At 33.5% G+C, this 18557-nt stretch overlaps 1 protein-coding gene across 1 annotated transcript in view; it reads left to right on the top strand.

Moving 5' to 3' along the window:
• DYNC2H1 (dynein cytoplasmic 2 heavy chain 1) overlaps nt 1-18557 on the top strand; it is a 387388-nt gene that overhangs the window by 71752 nt on the left and 297079 nt on the right. Inside the window, exons 37-45 of the mRNA XM_024115318.3 lie at nt 4604-4803; nt 5645-5909; nt 7217-7424; nt 9755-9884; nt 12847-13002; nt 14646-14905; nt 15742-15988; nt 17040-17191; nt 18399-18543. Of these exons, the coding sequence (XP_023971086.1) occupies nt 4604-4803; nt 5645-5909; nt 7217-7424; nt 9755-9884; nt 12847-13002; nt 14646-14905; nt 15742-15988; nt 17040-17191; nt 18399-18543 (1763 nt within the window). The remainder of the gene's footprint in view (nt 1-4603; nt 4804-5644; nt 5910-7216; nt 7425-9754; nt 9885-12846; nt 13003-14645; nt 14906-15741; nt 15989-17039; nt 17192-18398; nt 18544-18557) is intronic.

The following is an 18557-nucleotide window of genomic DNA, read 5'->3' as shown; positions in this document are numbered from 1 at the left end:
TTAAATCTATCTAGTCTATTGTGTCATTTAAAGCTTCTGTTTCCTTATTTATTTTTATTTTGGATGATCTGTCCATTTGTGTAAGTGAGGTGTTAAATTCCCCCACTATTATTGTGTTACTGTTGATTTCCTCTTTTATAGCTGTTAGCAGTTGCCTTATGTATTGAGGTGCTCCTATGTTGGGTGCATATATATTTATAATTGTTATATCTTCTTCTTGGATTGATCCCTTGATCATTATGTAGTGTCCTTCCTTGTCTCTTATAACATTCTTTATTTTAAAGTCTATTTTATCTGATATGAGTATTGCTACTCCAGCTTTCTTTTGATTACCATTTGCATGGAATATCTTTTTCCATCCCCTCACTTTCAGTTTGTATGTGTCCCTTAGGTCTGAAGTGTGTCTCTCGTAGACAGCATATATATGGGTGTTGTTTTTGTATCCATTCAGCAAGCCTGTGTCTTTTGGTTGGAGCATTAATCCATTCACATTTAAGGTAATTATCGATATGTTTGTTCTTATGACTGTTTTCTTAATTGTTTTGTGTTTATTTTTGTAGGTCCTTTTCTTCTCTTGTGTTTCCCACTTAGAGAAGTTCCTTTAGCATTTGTTGTAGAGTTGGTTTTGTGGTGCTGAATTCTCTTAGCTTTTGCTTGTCTGTAAAGCTTTTGATTTTTCCATCCAATCTGACTGAGATTCTTGCCGGGTAGAGTAATGAATGTTGTTGTGTTTAATCTTGTCCCAGAGGTCTCTTAGGCTGTCTTCATTTATTTTCATTCTTTTTTTTTATTCCGTTCCGTGGCAGTGAATTCAACCATCTGTGTCTTTTGGTTGGAGCATTAATCCATTCACATTTAAGGTAATTATCGATATGTTTGTTCTTATGACTGTTTTCTTAATTGTTTTGTGTTTATTTTTGTAGGTCCTTTTCTTCTCTTGTGTTTCCCACTTAGAGAAGTTCCTTTAGCATTTGTTGTAAAGCTGGTTTGGTGGTGCTGAACTCTCTCAGCTTTTGTGTTTAATCTTGTCCCAGAGGTCTCTTAGGCTGTCTTCATTTATTTTCATTCTTTTTTTTTATTCCGTTCCGTGGCAGTGAATTCAACCATTCTGTCTTCCAGGTCACTTATCCGTTCTTCTGCCTCACTTACTCTGCTATTGATTCCTTCTAGTGTATTTTTCTTTTCAGTTATTGTATTTTTCAATCTTTTTGTTTTTTCTTTAATTGTTTTAGGTCTTTGTTAAACATTTCTTGCATCTTCTCGATCTTTGCCTCCATTGTTTTTCTGAGGTCCTGGATCATCTTCACTATCATTATTCTGAATTCTTTTTCTGGAAGGTTGCCTATCTCCCCTTCATTTAGTTGTTTTTCTGGGGTTTTATCTTGTTCCTTCATCTGGTACATAGCCCTCTGCCTTTTCATCTTGTCTATCTTTCTGTGAATGTGGTTTTTCCTCCACAGGCTACAGGATTGTAGTTCTTCTTGCTTCTGCTGTTTGCCCTCTGGTGGATGAGGCTATCTAAGAGGCTTGTGCAAGTTTCCTGATGGGAGGGAGTGGTGGTGGGTAGAACTGGCCGTTGCTCTGGTGGGCAGAGCTCAGTCAAACTTTAATCCACTTGGCTGCTGATGGGTGGGGCTGGGTTCCCTCCCTGTTGGTTGTTTGGCCTGAGGCGACCCAACACTTGAGCCTGCAGGCTCTTTGGTGGAGCTAATGGCGGGCTCTGGGAGGGCTCACGCCAAAGAGTACTTCCTAGAAATTCTACTGCCAGTGTCGTTGTCCTCATGGTGAGCCATAGCCACCCCCCACCTCTGCAGGATACCCTCCAACATTAGCAGGTAGGTCTGGTTCAGTCTCTCCTGGGGTCACTGCTCCTTCCCCTTGGTCCTGATGTGTACACTACTTTGTGTGTGCCCTCCAAGAGTGGAGTCTCTGTTTCCCCCAGTCCTGTCAGAGTCATGCAATCAAATCTCGCTAGCCTTCAACGTCAGTTTCTCTAGGAATTCCTCCTCCCATTGCCAGAACCCCTGGTTCGGAAGCCTGATGTGGAGCTCAGAACCTTCACTCCAGTGGGTGGACTTTTGTGGTATAAGTGTTCTCCAGTCTGTGAGTCACCCACCCAGCAGTTATGGGATTTGATTTTACTGTGATTGTGCCCCTCCTACCATCTCATTGTGGCTTCTCCTTTGTCTTTGCATATGGGGTATCTTTTTTGGTGAGTTCCAGTGTCTTCCTGTTGCTGACTGTTCCGCAGTTAGTTATGATTGTCGTGTTCTCGCTAGAGGGAGTTAGAGCACCTCCTTCTACTCCCCCATCTTGGTTCAGGCTCCAAAATTACCCTTTAAAAAAAATATTTTAAGATTACAAAAAAGTACCTTTTTTTAGATTAATTAATTTATTTAAACTGCTCCGGGTCTTAGTTGCAGCACTCAGGATCTTTGTTGTGGCATGCGGGATCTTTTTGTTGCAGCATGCGAGCTCTTTAGTTGCAGCTTGTGAGCTTCTTCTTTGTGGCATGTGGGTTTCTTAGTTGCGGCATGTGAACTCTTAGTTGCAGCATGCATGCGGGATCTAGTTCCCCGACCAGGGAATGATCTCAGGCCTCCTGTTTTGGGGAGTGTGGATTCTTACCCACTGGACCACCAGGGAAGTCCCCAAAGTACCTTTGAACACAAGAATAATTTTAGATTTATTACAGTAAAGTTGCAAAGTTAGCATTTCCATCGTTTCCCTCTTATTTGCTGTGGTACATTTGTCAAAACTGGGAAACTGAGGCTGGTACATTACTATTAACTAAGCTCCAGACTTTATTTGGATTTCACCTGCTTTATCATTAATGTCCTCTTTCTGTTCCAAGATTGAATCTAGGGTGCCGTGTTGCATTAAGTTGTCATGTCTCCTTAAGTCTCCTCTGCTCTGTGACAGTTTCTCAGTCTGTTTTTGTATTCATGACCCTGACAGGGTCCTAGTCTGATATCATGTAGACTCTTCCTCAGTCTGGGTTTTTTTCTGATATTTAACTCATGATTTGATTGAGTTGTGAACATTTGGAAAAAAATACTGCAGAGGTGGAGTGCCCTTTTTAAGTCATTTTAGTGGGTACATAATAACCATTTGACATCACTGGTGATGTTCACCTTCATTACTTATGTTAATGTTTGCCAGGTTTCTCTAGTGTAGAGTTGTTATTTTCCCCTTTCCCTACTCTCTTCTTTGGAAGCCAGTTACTAAATCTAGCTCACCTTGAAAGTGGGGAGGCAAGGATTAAGCTCCACCTCTTAGAGGGGGGGAGTATCTCCATATATTATTTGAAACTCTTCTGTAAAGAAGATTTGTCTCTTGTTTTCCATGATGAATTTATTAAATCATTTATTCAGATCAGTATGGACTCATGCATATTTTTTTATACTTTACCACTTTTTTTCCCCATTTATATAAAGTAAGTTATTACCCCCACCAACTGATGTTTGCCTTCATGAAAGGCTGAATATTCAGCCTCTAGATTGCTATTAAAATTGAAGTTAAATCACCATGAAAATAAGATAACATAAGAAAGACGACTACATGAAATTACCTATTTGGACTTTAAATGGTCAAAATATACAACTTAAAAAAGGAAACTACAGCTTTTTTATTAGGTTGGCATATGCCAGGGCAGATAAGGTATTTGTTGTAGTACTTAGATTACCATTTTTCAGTTGTCTATCTCTAGGGATTTTCATGAAATATATAAACCATACCTGTAGTAAATAAAGATGGCTTACTTATGAGTTCAGTACTTTAAATAAACTCTTGTGCAGTCAAGCCTCTTTATATATATTTAAAGATAGAAATATTAAACAATTATAGAGAAATACCAGACTAAAAATAGTTTCTTGACTTTATATAGGTGTCTGATCAATTAGTAGCTAATATCCTTGAAAAAATAAGAATCTGGCAATATTAGTATTTACATTTGGTTTAAGAATAGATTTATGAACCAGTTTTGAGCAACACTGATCAAAGATTTTTGCTCAGTTTGTTAGTTTTTAGTTTTAGATTTATGAACCAGTTTTGAGCAACACGGATCAAAGATTTTTGCTCAGTTTGTTAGTTTTTAGTTTTAGGACAAAAATCTCTGTGAGGCAAATATGCTGGTGTACTTGGAAAGATACCTAAGTCTGGAATTAAGTCCCACCTATAATACTTAATGCTGAGCTCTCTCAGATAAGTCATTTAAACCCTTAGAGACTTAATGGTCTCATGTGTAAAACTGGAATAATAATAGAAATACTTCCTTACTCTATACAGTTGTTATAAGGATTACGTCAGAATGGTAAAGCACTATGCAAAGAAATGTGTTAATGATTTTTATTATTAATTAAAGTCTGGGTACCCTGGGATTCAAATACTATGAAAAATAGTCCAAAACTCAGTAATACTTGTTTTTCAGCAGTTAAAAGATAGTTCAGTAAGCTTGCCCATTCACATGATAGCATATGTCTTTAAATGTTACTAAATTCTAGTGCATCATTTAATTACTAATAATGCATATCAAGGCATGTAAAAACTTTTTATAGTCATTAGATTCATAACTAATAATTTTAAAATGAAACTTTTTCTCTAGTTAATGAAAGTCATATTGTGGTACAAGCACTGAGGCTTAATACAATGTCAAGGTTTACATTTGCTGATTGCACTCGGTTTGATGCACTGATTAAAGATGTGTTTCCTGGAATTGACTTTAAAGAAGTAGAATATGATGAACTGAATGCTGCATTAAAGCAAGTCTTTGAGGAGGCCAATTATGAAATCATATCCAATCAGGTAAGTGTCAAGAATACTTCATAATATATTGATCCTTTCTCCTAGTTAATTCTTTATTAACTATCTTTATCTTTTATCTTTCAACTTATCTTTCATCTTCCAACTTAAATCTTACTCACTCATGGAAGCCTTCCCTAATTTTCAAGTCCAAATTAGGTCCCCTTGCTATGTGCTTTCCTTACCTTTGTTGTATATACATATTTAATGTTTAGTTGCACACTTGATTAATATTTGATTAATATTAATATTAGTATTTGATTCTCCCCCACCAGGTAGTAGTCTCTATGAAAGGTGGGATCCATGTCAGTTTTACCATTTTATTCCTAGTGCCTGTTACGGAGCCTGGCACATAATAGATCAATCATATGTGTCTTTGATAGTTGATTATGTATGATTTAATTTAACTTTGACAATTTCTTAGGAGAACTTCACTTTAGTAGGTCTTTTTATGTAGCGCAAATACATGTTCAAAGTGAATACTTTTTCTTCAGGTTTTTTTTTTTGAGAGACAGGGTATAAATGAATGAATGAATTAGCAAAGTGAATAAAATATTGAGTATATTTTATTTGAATGAATGAGTGAGTGAAGACAATAGTGAACATATTGTATTGTCAACTTGGAAAGCATACTTCTTTTTTTAAAAGAAATATGAATTTAAAGATCATGTTGTAAATATATTCAGATTTATTTAGTAATTCTTTTATTTAAGGCTTTATCTTCCACTGAAGAAATAAAAGACTTAATTTATGTTTGAAATAGAACAACTATTATCGAATGAGAGTAGAACTGTGTATGATTGTACACTGTAAATCATATATGAACATGTTTCTTTTCTACTAGATCAAGAAGGCTTTAGAATTGTATGAACAATTACGCCAGAGGATGGGAGTTGTTATTGTTGGTCCAAGTGGTGCTGGGAAATCAACTCTTTGGAGAATGTTAAGGGCAGCACTTTGTAAAATTGGCAAAGTGGTAAAACAATATACCATGAATCCCAAAGCTATGCCTAGACATCAATTATTAGGCCATATTGACATGGATACCAGGGAATGGTCTGATGGTGTTTTGACAAATAGTGCTCGCCAAGTAGTTCGAGAACCTCAAGGTTGGTCTCTATTGTGTGATTCATTGATTTATTTAATAATTTTTAGAGGATGATAGAGGTTGTCTATAATGCTATCCTTTTCAAGTCTTATACATGACCATAAACTACCGTATAGTGATCTACTTTGATATTTTACTTTGGAAGGGTGAAGACATGCTATCATTTTTACCTGTTACTCCATAGCAACTTTTATTATAATAGAAACTCAGAGTAATCTGGGTGAATCGTAGTTTACAGCTAGATTAATTTACTGAATAAACATATATCTTTGATTGCTGAATTGATATTATAATACCTCATAAATAAGCAAGGTAACAAGTTTTTATTTGGGATTAAAATTGGTATGTTTGTCTGAACTTATCAGTTTGAATACAGTGCTTTCAATAATTTTGAAAATTTGAGTCATAAAATAGTAGACTTTCTGGTCTAAATTTTTTGGCTTGGTGTTTAACAGAATTCTTGATCAGACTCCTTACTTTTTGTTAGATCATAATTTAATTAATAGTTGTTTTTCTAAGCCAGTGAATGAAAGGTTTAGAATGTCTTAAGACATTGGAAGCGATTTTCAGTGTATAGTGTCTTCATTTTCAATGTAGTTGATATTATCACACTAAATAAAAACCAGATATACCTGTACTTGTTTCTCACACTTTTATGGGTGATATTTTCTTCTTTGAATTGTTTCAAAGGTCCAAGAACAACTTGAAACTACTTTCGTCTTAGGAAATATATATTAAAAACAGTTTGTTTGGGAAAGACTTGAGTACACAACTTGTTCACGGCTTCTCCCCTCTGAAGTCACCTTTTTATATATCAAAGAAATTTGACAGTGGTGTATTTTTTATTTCTCATGTAAGACACTAAATAGTAGGTTTCTCATATTTTCTAAAAGTGCTATTACATAGCAAGCATTCATACATTCTTATGACATGGTAGAAGACAAAAGTCTAAGGAATATCTCACAAGCTTGTGGAAATAGAAATAACTAGGTCTTGCAAACCATGTTTTCTTTTACTGAGATTCCAGTTCTGTATGTTCATAGATAAATAGAGCCTTATTCCAGAGTATATAACTGGGTCTCTGACCAGCTGAGCCAGGATTGCCCATGGGTTCTCCACACATTTGTATTGTGTAAATTCACATGAAAAATTTCAACTTGTTCAACTTTTTGTTCTTTATATTTGGCTTCAGAAGTATAAAATAATATGGAAATTACTTCTAAAGAATAAGTGATAATTATTTTTTTCTTTATTTTTAATTATTATCATTGCATTTATTTTTATCTCTACTTTTTTGTTTGAAAATAGATGTCAGCTCATGGATAATCTGTGATGGTGATATTGACCCCGAATGGATAGAATCTCTGAATTCTGTTCTGGATGATAATCGACTACTCACTATGCCCAGTGGAGAAAGGATTCAGTTTGGCCCAAATGTTAACTTTGTATTTGAAACTCATGATTTAAGTTGTGCCTCACCAGCCACAATATCTAGAATGGGAATGATCTTTCTTAGGTGAGAGCATTTGCATACACTGTACAAGAATATTCTTCAATTATTATTTTGGTTTCACAGCTAAGTGAAATAAGTGATGTATGGGTAATGTGTGAATATTTGTTTTCCTCATTCTTATTAACTTCTTTTTGTTTGTTTGTTAGGTTTTAATTCATTCAGAGAGTTCCTGTTTACTGCAGTTGAATTATTTCAGCAGTGTAGTTGTATCACAATTACTAAATAATTATTTTTTGTTTACTTAAATGAAACAGCAAGTATTTAATTTGTTTTCTTCTTTTTTCTATAACTTTTATTTAAATATTATGATTGAGTTCAGAGAAGTTTTACAAATTGGAAACCTCTTTACTTAATATTTTCTTTCTTCAGTGTATTTGGAAGAGGCTTGAAGAGCAAAAATAAATAAACTGATTTTAGATTTCATATACAGTAGTCACATACTACAACATGGATATTTGAGCCAATTTCTTCCCAAAATGAGTAATTAGAAAGTTTTCTTTTACCTTTTGAATTTATGTTTTAGAATTTGATATTTATTGGTCTATATAAAGTTCTCTACTCTTTTAGAATCATTTGAAACCATTTTCGATGTTATATGACACATGATAGGGTTATCAAGTTCATTCATATTGTTTCCAAAATTATTTAATTGCTTACTTCTTTGATAATATTGTAGGAAACATTTATATTAAACTAGCCATAAACTCCCAATTAATATTTTGATGTATTAATTATTTAAAAAATAATGTAGCATTGGGTTTATAGCTTTTGTAGCAGTATCTCACACAATTTATCTTATTTATTCAATGTATTCTTATAATCTTGTGAGAAAAATAGGATAAAAGGGAAGTTTATCACTAAATTTTAAAATATTTATTGAATGCCCATTACCTATATGATGTTAAGTTAGGCATTTTAAGAGAGACAGCAAGAAAGGAGTAAAGCTAACAGTTATGAAGGGCTTATATTTATGAAGAGCTTGTCTTTATGGAGCATACATTCACAAAGGAGATAATATAAATATAACAGCAATTATAATATAAGCTAGAATATAAATGAAATAAGGGGTAAGTAGAATGCCATATTGTAGAGCAATATGCCTGTATAGCCGCATATTGCTGTAGAGGTTTTGAACATTGTTGGTGAACCAGATATTGTTTGTGAGAGGCATAATGAATATATATGATTTCATGTAAAATACAAAAACATATTAATTATTTTTAGTTGCTTTTTGATTAGCTTGTACCTTAGTTTTAGGTTTTATTCATTTCTTCAGCAGATATTTGCACTTGCTATGCAATAGGCCAAATGAGGACCTTTTAATAATGAAAGAGAATGCTATTAATTATGCTGGGATAACTGATATAAATCAAGATTGTCTTAGACAAACCAAGGCATGTAGTTGCCATGGGCACTGAGGAGATACTGTGACAACAAAGTCTTTATTCTGAAGGAGTTTAGCATCTTTGCTTTGTCTGTTTTGAGCTTATCAAATGTAATTTAAATATTTACCTTTGATCTTTTCATTTTTTCTTTTGCTTATTAAACTGGATAGAAATATGGGAGGAGAAATTCAGGGACTCAGTATTTACTTCTGTTGCTATGAAATACTGGTAGAAGATGGGAAAAATGATAAAGTTGTGAGCGCTTGTTAACTTCTAAAATTATTATGAGTTGTTTTTACTATAGTTTTTATAAGTCTGCAACATAATTTTGAATAAGATGTCTATATTATGTTTAATTTCAATCATTGGATGTTACTCATATAATTAAATGCTTTGCTAAAAAAATTATATTTTACTTTAGGATGATCTTCTAGTTTCAGTAGTGGCATGGGAATTTAGGTGTTTGGCTTTAAGATGCAGTGCAACTTGAAGTTTAATGTGCATTTGAATCACCCAGGGATATTGTTAAAGTGAAGATTTTGCTTCATTAAGTCTGGGATGGGACTTGGGATTCTGTAGACCACACTTTGGGTGGGAAGGATTTAGACCACTTTTTGACTAACTTGCAGATGTGTAATTCTTCTTTAATTTATACTTATAATGATATAGATGAAATTTATTTGGTTTATTTTATAGAAAATGACATATATAATATATATATATCTGTATGTGTGTATATATATAGAAGTAATGTATACACACAATATGTGTATATATGTAGAAGTAATATATACACACATACATATACGGAAGTAAATAAAGTGAATTCTTATATACTAGCAGATAGAGTACATGTGTAGAATGTTTATTGGAGCAGAAATTTATTTTGAAAGTAAATTCACAATTTATTTCTAAATAGTTTCTTACATGTTTGTTAATGTGTTTCAGTGATGAAGAGACAGATCTTAATTCTCTGATAAAATCTTGGTTGAGGAACCAGCCTCCTAAATATAGAAATAATCTTGAAAACTGGATTGGGGATTATTTTGAAAAGGCTTTACAATGGGTTCTAAAGCAGGTAAGATAATTATAATATTTCATAATTATTTAGGCAAGAAGTATAATGATTGAAGTATAATGTTGTTTACATTTAACTGCCTTTTAGTATAAGAGCTCTGACAGGGCTTCCCTGGTGGCGCAGTGGTTAAGAATCTGCCTGTCAATGCAGGCGACACGGGTTCGAGCCCTGGTCCGGAAAGATCCCACATGCCGTGGAGCCTGCGCATCTGGAGCCTGTGCTCCGCAACGGGAGAGGCCACAACAGTGAGAGGCCTGCGTAATGCAAAAAAAAAAAAAAAAAGAGCTCTGACAGAATATGAGGGTGGAGTGAGGGGTAGATGTCTTCATTGCTGTCCCACTGTATTTTGTATTTCATGGTATAACTTTTTATTGTGTTAGTCTTAAAACACTTTAATTCTTCCATGCACGATACCTTGCACTGCTTACCTGAAAATCTTGAACATTGGAATGCCTTTCTGAGTTTTACTAGCAAACCCATCTTGCTGTCACATTTTACTGTATCAATAAATATCTGCATATATGTCATGCTAAAAAAATGACGTTAATACTAAAGTAGAGAAAGAATGGTGAGTTATTTATAACATTATTAAAACATTTGTTTATTCAACAAAAATTTATTGAATATCTAATAGATGCCCTAGACGAGACTTTGCGAGGTGAACATTAACAGGACAATCACTATCCTTGGGAAGGGTTTGTCTCATGGAGGAAAATGACATGTAAAAAGATAATCACAATATAACAGGATGAAGAGAGTATTGCTGCCTTCTAGGAGAATTTTAAGAAAGGAGATCACATTTAATTTTGAATTTGAAGCATGAATAGAAGTTTAGCATGAAAAGAGACAATTTTCATGTATCTACATGATGTTTTCAAATTTTCTTGTTTTTTCTTTTATGTCATTGCTTTTATAAAAAAGATGAACATATAAAAATAGAGGAAATAAATAGCAATGAGGGTTTTTTTTTAAGTATCTGATTGTTAATCTGAACTTGATTTAGAGGTCAGTACTTGGGGTTGAACAAATCACATAGAGAAATGGCAATCTCACTTTAGTTTTCTAAACTTTTTTTGTAAGGATGAATGATAGAGGAATAGGGATTTGGGAGGAAATGACACAAATGAGATAGGTTTCCCCAGAGACTTCAGGGAAGAACCACTCCCACCAGCCTCAGTATGACTGAGCTGTCTACCTCTTTGTGCTTCTGCAGCAATGTACTGTGTCCTTCAACTATATTATAATTGCTTTCATTCAACTATAAGCACCTTGAGGGCAAGGACTAAGCCTGTTATAGTCCTTGTTGTATCCCCAGAACCAAAGTTTGTTAATAACAGAGTAGTGAATCAGAGTATATGAGCTTAATTAAATACCTGATGCCTATGTTTGTAGCACCTTTTCAGTAGGTGTGTTATTTCCAATGCAAATACCTTGAGGCCATCTACTTGCATGCTGTTAGTGTTAGAATGAGAAATATACACTAGATAGAATGTATTGAAAAAAAGGGGTTTGTGACTATAGAAATGATAACAGGATAAAATTATTAAACCATAGAGTGGATATCAAAGATTCAGTTAGAAAATAAACTAATTCTGTTCTGAGGTCAGGTCCCTGTTATTTTTTTGAAATTTTTTTCATGTGTTGAGTGTTCGTTCTTTATTCTATGCTTTGTTCACCATGTTCAGATTCTGAGAGATATACTATAATGAATGCTCTATTCAAGTGCTGATTTTATTTATAACTAGAGCTTTACTTTCTTGTATTTAGCAAATCAGGCAATCTAGAAGAAAATATGTAGGTTTCCTTTATCTTGCATTTAAAGCCTAGAACTCTTAGTATGGCCTAAACCATTGGATTTCTACCCATCTCCTCCCTTTTTCCCATTTTTCCACCTATTTCTCCATTCTTTGAAAAATATTTATTATGCAGGCAGAGTGCTTTTTAAAAAAAATGTAAATTGGGTCGTTTTATTCTCTTAACGTTTAAAGGCACTGAAAATAAAATTTGCACTCCTTACCACGGCCTATACAATTGCACATACCCTGGCCCTTGCCTACCTTTCTGACTTGAACCGCTCTTCCTTTGCTCACTCAGGCATAAGCGTCTTAACTACGCCGGTGGCTTACCATTGCATATGCTGTGTTCTCTGCATGTCAGATAGATCTCATTCTTTTAATGTTAGCTTAAATGTCACCTTTTTCAAAGAGACCTTGAGCCCTCAATCTGAGTTATCCTTTTCTCAGAATACACTCTTCCTCTGCTCTATAGCTTCTGCCACAATGTGTTAACCATCTCCTCTACTAGACTTGACTTCCATTAAGACAAGTGCTCTGTTTAATTCACCTTTTTAAAAAAATACCTAGCACCACATACAGATCCTAATGCATAATTGGTTCTCAGCAAATACTTAGAGAAAGAATGAGAACACTTTACCCTTCTAACTCCCTGGCAGTTACACAGGGCCCCAGAGGTCCACAGATCAAAATCATCTACACCACCGGAGTCCAAAAGTTTCATTTTAAAATTCTGTGTAGAGAAAAAGTTCCAAATTGTTTTTAAGCCTGCTTTTACTTTTCTTTCTTGTCCAGAGCCATTAATCTGGCCCTTGCCTCTAGCTTCTTTTCTATCAGCAAGAGGAAGTGAGGGACTATTACTTTTAGACCACTGCTCATTGATATACTTTTTTTTTTTTTAATATTCTTCAGGTTTAGGAAGTAAACAAACTGTGTATCTATTTGAGGACTCCAGCACTTTCAGCTAGAAATACACAATTGTGTTTTTATGATTACTTTTTATTTTCAAAGTTTATATATATAAATTGAAATCTAAACTTTCTATAACTTGAGTAGGGGGATTAATTTAAAGATGATCCTTGTAAAGGTAAGTAAACATCAATCTGTGTATGGTCTAATTTACTGGTTAATATTTACCTTTTGTCTGTAACATGGATTTTAATCAACAGAATGACTATGTGGTAGAAACAAGTTTGGTTGGGACTGTGATGAATGGTTTATCACATCTACATGGATGCAGAGATCATGATCAATTTATTATTAATCTCATAAGGGGGCTGGGTGGAAATCTGAACATGAAGTCACGTCTGGAATTCACCAAAGAGGTAATATACATTTAAAGCCTATGTTTAGTCAACATTTTTTGTTAATTTTCATTGATCCTTGTTATAGAACTTTAAAATTTTGAAATTATGCATTTAATACAATAATAATGCATTTATATACAGATCTTCCTCAAATTATGATGGAGTTACATCCAGATAAACCCATCATAAGTTGAAAATATCCTAAGTCGAAAATGCATTTACTACACCTAACCTATCAAATATCATAACTTAGTCTAGCCTGTCTTAAAGTGCTCAGAACACGTACATTAGGCTACACTTGGGCAAAATCATCTAACACAAAGCCTATTTTATAATAAAGTGTCGAATAGAATGTAATTTCTTGACTGTTATACAGAAAGTGAAAAACAGTATGGTTGTAAGCATATCAGTTGTGTACCCTGGTGATTTTGTGGCTGACTGCCCGAGCTGCAGTTTGCTGCCACTTACTGCCACTGCCCAGCATCACAGGAGGGTATCTTACCACATTATCGCTAGCTTGGAAAAAGATCAAAATTCAAAGTACAGTTTTTACTGAAGGCGTATCACTTTCGCCCTATTGTAAACTTGAAAAATCTTTAAGTCGAGCCATTGTAAGTTGGGGACCGTCTGTATAAGTACATAGGTACATATATACTTATTTTCTCCTTTAAACTAGTTTGTGATATTTTATGATGTTATTGAAACTTTATAAAATAATATTTAATAGGCTAAAGTTCGGACTATACCTTTTTTGTTAGATATTTTTGATACTTAGCTATGTAAATAAATATAATTATTTTATTCATTTTTAATCTTAAAATAACATATTTTTAATCATTTTTTTTAACCAGAAGAGTTTTAGCAGTTAGGAATGCTTGGATGGAGTAATCATTATAAATCTTTTCTTTATTAAATGCAAAGGTATATTTCAGCCATGTTTATAAAACTAAATTCTATATATTAAGGAATTTCTTCCTATTGGCCTCTGTTGAAATAATTGAACACATATTCCTTTGGGTTGGCTCCAACATTATGTTTCTGCATTTTTATCACTTTGTTTCATTGATATCACCATTTATTGCTTTCTCTGTTCTGTTTTTCTTTCCATGGCTGTTCTGTTGCCTCTGTTACCAGATGCTTCTCATTGCTACCACTCAATGTCATATTATATGCTGCTTTTAAGCAGACATTTTATTGCCAAAGTTTAGAATAAAGCTGTTGAAGAGTGGCATTAGGGGCTAACTCTCTGCTGTGTATCTGTGCAGATAACAGTTTTTCGTGTAAGAAAGAAGAAATTGAGAGCAGTGGTGGTGACAGTGGAATGTTCAGTACCAAAATGTACTGGAAATGAAAGGTCTAGGAGTCCTACATTGTACAATTTGTAATTTAGTGTTCATAAGAATTCAATTAAAAGTTGAATATATTTATACAACATATGTGTGAATTAGATGACTTTTATTTGCTTAAATGATCATTCAGAGAGTAATAGTTCAGATAAAATGTTACTATAATTATTAAGAATATTAGGTAAGTTTAGTGCATGTGAACTTTTTTTTTAAGTAAGATGATTCTCTTTGGAGCATTTACTTTAGAATTAAAATTTCACATACTCTGTTTGGAGCACTGTATATGAAAGTCTATCACAACGTTTTCCTCTTAAGGTTTTTAATTGGGCACGAGAATCTCCTCCAGACCCTCACAAACCAATGGACACCTACTATGACTCGCGTAGAGGACGATTAGCATCTTATGTGCTGAAGAGGCCAGAAAACTTGACTGCTGATGATTTCAGTAATAGCCAAACTCTTCCAGTCATTCAGACTCCTGACATGCAACGAGGTCTAGATTATTTCAAACCTTGGTTAAGTTCTGATACTAAACAGCCATTTATTCTTGTCGGACCAGAAGGATGTGGCAAAGGGTAAGAGTAGAAAAATGTTAATCGAGGTGCATATTGTGGATTTATGCTTCTCTCCTGTTTTAAAATGATTTAACAGCTTTTGTTACCTTTTTTTTGGTTAAAGTAGCATTTACATTTTCATGAAGGACTCTTTATTGTCACTACTTGTAAAGATAATATGACTATAGAGAAAAATATGTCCTTTCTTCTGCCAAGTTATGTGTTTTCCAGTGGAATTAGAAGAAGATACTCTTAAAAAGAATCTGTGCGTACAATCATAAAAAATGAATACCTGATGTACTCGCAAACTACTATATGCTGTAGTTATAAAAAATGAATCTTGAAGTTAGCTATTTAAAAATAGCTTTTAATTCAGTGGAATTCAACCTATTTTTAGTGCCTCCTGAGTGTAGTTTTTTGGAAATAAAGGAAATATGGATTATTATTTTCACATTTCTAGTAATAATTAAACAATTCTGTAAAGTCATAGTAATTTTTTTTAACTTGGAGAACTTAATATTTTAAAATCTTTTCTTCAACTGTGGGGAAACAATACTTTTTATGCATACTTTTTCAAACTGAATTATTTCTGTGAACTGTGATTTTTTTTTTTTTTTTGGCTGAAAGAGTCCCAAGAATGCCTTAAAATATGAATTTTTTTTCCAGTCTAAAAATTAGAAAGCTTACCTTCATAGCTATGGATAGTTATGGAAACCATATCTATTTTTACCACTTTTCCCTTAAACATCATATGTAATTTAGAAACTGAAATATTTAAAAATAGAAATTTTGTATTGAATATAAAAAGTATTTTATTGGTTGCCTTTACGAAGTCAAATGTTTTATATCTTTCTCAGGATGCTGCTCAGGTATGCCTTTTCCCAACTCCGGTCCACTCAAATTGCTACAGTTCACTGTAGTGCACAAACTACTTCTCGGCATCTCCTGCAGAAACTGAGCCAGACTTGCATGGTAATCAGTACTAATACTGGTCGAGTGTATAGACCAAAAGACTGTGAGAGACTTGTTCTGTACTTAAAAGATATCAACCTACCCAAGCTTGATAAATGGGGGACCAGTACTTTGGTAGCTTTCCTGCAGCAGGTGGGTCTTATTACTTGAAGTGTTTTGATATAATTGGAAACAATTTAATTTCATTAACTTTTCTTATAGATAGAAAATCTGCTTTCCTTTTTAGGGCTAGTTTTATCTAGCATGTGTCATGGAAGTTAAACTCTTCAAGCATCTCACACTTGTTCCAGGGCTACTTTCTTTGATCTTCCTCCATCTAAAAATTAGTATTACATCGAGATAATATATGACAGAAAGAGTAAAAACAACCTTTACCCTACACCATTTACCTACCATTTATTCCTAAAAAAAGGAGGAAGGCAGAAGCTGGGGAGGGTGCTGGAGCTGGGGAAGTTTTTGCTTCATTCTTTTAGGTATGCATTCTTCTGAGAGCAGTTAGACTTCCTCAGTCATGCTTCAGTCACTGTGGAAGATTTTTTTTCTTTATGTGATTTACATCACATTAGAAACTCTAAATTCTAAATTAGAGCTTAATATACTCATATTGGTTCACATTTTGCTTTTCTATATAACTGCAGAATATAATAAAATATTTATAGAAAAAAATATCCTTATTTTTCCTGATTTCTTTCACTTTTTTTTTTGATAATTGCTGGTGGATTTATACTATCACCTGAATTTTAATATTTATTTAAAAAGCATTTTTAAAATGAGGATAATTCAGCTAACATTAATTGAACACAGAGTCTTTTTAAAATTAAAAAAAATTTTATTGGAGTATAGTTGATTTACAATGTTGTGTTAGTTTCTGCTGTACAGAAAAGTGAATCAGTTATATCCATACATATATCCACTCTTTTTTAGATTCTTTTCCCATATAGGTCATTACAGAGTATCGAGTAGAGTTCCCTGTGCTATACAGTAGGTCCTTATTAGTTATCTATTTTATACATAGTAGTGTGTATATGTTGATCCCAATCTCCCAGTTTATCCCCCCCCATTGCCCAGTAACCGTAATCCTCTGATGATGATTGCATTTGGAAACAATTGAATTTTATGCAAAATATATCATGATTAGAAAATCTTAAGCATAAAACACTTAAATATATTTATTTTCAAATAGGTATTGACATATCAAGGATTTTATGATGAAAATTTGGAATGGGTTGGTTTAGAAAATATTCAAATTGTGGCTTCTGTGTCAGCTGGAGGAAGACTGGGAAGACATAAGCTTACTACCAGATTTACTTCTATTGTTCGCCTTTGTGCTGTAGAGTACGTATCATTGTATTAAAAGATTTTTTTGACTTGGGGAGACATACATTGCATTTTATGAAAGGTGTATATTAATGATATTACTTCAAAATGTAGAATATAAAAATAGTCAAATTTAAGCTCTGATGTTATTTTTTTCCTATCCTTCCTAAACTGTAGGCAGAAATTTAGGGTGATGAAGGCTTTAATCAATGCTTGTTATATATTAGAAATAAAACAGAACTGCTTTGTATTTTCTCTAAATGTCAATCTCAGGAATCTGAATGGTGGGTTTTAGATTTAAATGTTTTATGGGTTATTTAAAACAAAAATACAATCAAATTTTATGTAGATAACTAAAAAGATAATTTAAATTTTAACAAAGTAGAGTTAGGTCATTTAGTGGCTTATAATATTAATCGTAACATACCCATCCATCTCCATAGTCCATAATTGTTACATGGACTCGAATTTTATGACGCTATGTCCTCTGTTATATTTTGCCTTACAAAATCTGGGTTTTGTGCTTTCATGCTAAACTGCCCCCGTCTATTAACATTCTTCTTTTAGAAATGTTACAGCAACCAATTAAGCTGTACTGAAATAAATTTTGGTTAGGGAGAAACAGGTTGATTTTATTTGTTGTTTTCTACTTCTGTAGTTCTAAGGTGGATTACTGCTCTTTGTACAGACTATACTTAATTCAAAATACTTCTTCTTAAGCAGAATTTTCCTTTGGCCCTTTCTAAAGATCAGTGGTCTTTTAAACAATTATGTTTTTAAGTAATTTCATTGGAATTTTCTATTAGAATCCTTAGTATTTGAAAACAGATAATTAGGGATCTGATTCAGTTGAAGTAACAATAGGGACTGTGAGCCCGGCCTTAGCCCTTGAGTAAACCTTGGAGGTATTTAGGCCTCACAATTTGAAAACCACACAGTTTGAAAACCATTGCTATAACTTAACATTAAAATAATAATTTAGGGGACTTCCTTGGTGGTCCAGTGGTTAAGACTTCGCCTTCCAATGCAGGGGGTGCAGGTTCGATCTCTGGTCAGGGAGCTAAGATCCCACATGCCTCGCGGCCAAAAAACCAAAACATAAAACAGAAGCAATATTGTAACAAGTTCAATAAAGACTTCAAAAATGGTCCACATCTAAAAAAATCTTAAAAAAAAATAGTTTAGAATGTTGATTTATTTCAACTTCTTATATGCTTTTTTTTAGTTACCCAGAAAGAGAGCAATTACAGACAATTTATGGAGCATATTTGAAACCAGTTCTACATAAAAATCTGAAGAATCATACTATTTGGGGTTCTTCATCAAAAATTTATCTCTTAGCAGGATCTATGGTACAAGTGTATGAACAGGTATATATTCACTT

Source organism: Physeter macrocephalus, chromosome 16 (genome assembly GCF_002837175.3).
Source record: "Physeter macrocephalus isolate SW-GA chromosome 16, ASM283717v5, whole genome shotgun sequence".
Lineage (NCBI taxonomy): Eukaryota > Metazoa > Chordata > Mammalia > Artiodactyla > Physeteridae > Physeter > Physeter macrocephalus.
This window is presented reverse-complemented; position numbering and strand designations above follow the sequence as displayed.